Source organism: Nothoprocta perdicaria, unplaced genomic scaffold, assembly GCF_003342845.1.
Source record: "Nothoprocta perdicaria isolate Ctin4 unplaced genomic scaffold, notPer1 scaffold_170, whole genome shotgun sequence".
NCBI lineage: Eukaryota > Metazoa > Chordata > Aves > Tinamiformes > Tinamidae > Nothoprocta > Nothoprocta perdicaria.
In genome coordinates this window covers 1,644,603-1,646,231 of record NW_020454872.1, presented here as the reverse complement: position 1 = coordinate 1,646,231, position 1,629 = coordinate 1,644,603, and the positions used below count along the sequence as shown (strand labels likewise).

The 1,629-nt window shown below is 71.4% G+C and overlaps 1 protein-coding gene across 1 annotated transcript in view; it reads left to right on the top strand.

Annotated features, from left to right (window-relative positions):
- The first annotated feature begins 588 nt into the window (after positions 1 to 588).
- PPIL1 (peptidylprolyl isomerase like 1) overlaps positions 589 to 1,629 on the top strand; it is a 2,461-nt gene continuing 1,420 nt past the window's right edge. Inside the window, exon 1 of the mRNA XM_026036084.1 lies at positions 589 to 644. Within this exon, the coding sequence (XP_025891869.1) occupies positions 589 to 644 (56 nt within the window). The remainder of the gene's footprint in view (positions 645 to 1,629) is intronic.

The following is a 1,629-nucleotide window of genomic DNA, read 5'->3' as shown; positions in this document are numbered from 1 at the left end:
CCCGGTGCCCGCGGCCTCCGCGAGGCTCCGTCCCCGGCCGGGACCCGGTGCGCGGTGCCGGTTGCCCGGCGCTCGGTTCCCCTGCGCGTTACCCGAGGCTGGGTTCCCAGCACCCTATCCCCGGTGCTCGGTTCCCCTGCCCGTTACCTGATGCTCGGTTCCCGGTCCCCAATTCCCGGGGCCCGGTTCCCACTGCCCGTTACCCGRTGCTCGGTTCCCGTTTCCCCGTTACCCGGTGCACCGTGCTCGCCTCCCGATCCGCGTTTCCCGGTGCTCGGTGCTCGGTTCGCGGTCCCCGCTCCGGCTCGCGGCTCGCGGCTCCCGGTGCCGCTCCCCTCTSGCTCCGCCAGGGGGCGCAGCCGCCGCAGGGGCGGGGGGCGGGGCCCAATTCGAATTCTCCCTCCCGTGCGTCACAAAGGCCGCGCCGCCGCCCGCCGCGCTCATTGGCCGCCTCTCCCGTCCAGCCCCGCCCCCGCGCGCTCCCATTGGCCCGCAGCGGAGGGCGGGGCTAGCTCAGAGGGGCCGCGGCGGAAGCGTGTGCGCCGCCGCCGCGGGTCCCCCGGGAGCGGCTTCCGGCGCGGCAGCAGCATGGCCGCCGTGCCGCCCGACTCCTGGCAGCCGCCCACCGTCTCCTTGGAGACCACGTAAGGGGGGTTCCGGTCCGGGTCCCGGTTCCGGTCCRGGTCCTGGTCCCGGTTCCCGTGCGGCTCTTCCGTCCCCTTCCCCGCTCCCCCGGTACCGGGTCCTCGGCCGGGCGGTCCCTCGCTTCCCTCCTCCCACGGCTCCTCCCTTCCCGGTACCGGCTGCTCCTCGCTCCCCCCTTCCCGCTCTCTGGTACCGGCCTCTTTTCCCCCCGCCCCGGTACCAGCTGCTCCCCGGTCCCGCCCCCCGGGCACCGGGGCATCCCCGGCGCCGCCTCGGTGCCGCCTCGCTCCCCCGCTCCGGTACCGGCAACGCCAGTGTCCAGCCGGTACCAGAGAGCCCCGGGCGCCCTTTGACCTCCGCTGCTGGTGCCGGGACATCCCCGTGTCCCCCGTCTCCAAATCCCGGGAGATCCCCGTGTCCCCCTGTTCCTGGGACTTCCCCACATCCCTCCCAGGTCCTGGAGATCCCCGTGTCCCCCCATTCCCAGGAGATTCCCATGTCCCCCTGTTCCTGGGGATCCCAGTATCCGCCCTGTTCCCGGGGAATCCCGATATCTGCCCTGTTCCCGGGGATCCCGGTGTCGCCCCCATTCCTGTGGATCCCCGTGTCTCCCCATTCCYGGGTATCCCCATGYCCCCCTGTTCCCAGGGATCCTTGTGTCCCCTCATTCCCAGGAGATCCCCATGATTCCTGGGGGATCCCCAAGGCCCCCCCGTTCCCAGGGATCACTGTGTCTGTCCCGTTCTCAGGAGATCCCCACATCCCTCCCCATTCCCGGGTATCCCCGTGTCCCCTGTTCCCAAGGATCCGGGTGTCCACCCCATTCCTGGGGATCCTGGTGTCCCCCTCCTTTCCTGGGAGATTCCCATGTTCCCCCTGTTCCTGAAGATCCTGGTGTCCCTCCATTCCCGGATATCCCCATTTCCCCCCCCCACTCCTGGTATCCCCGTGTCCCCCCCATTCCCGGTATCCCCATGCCCCCCT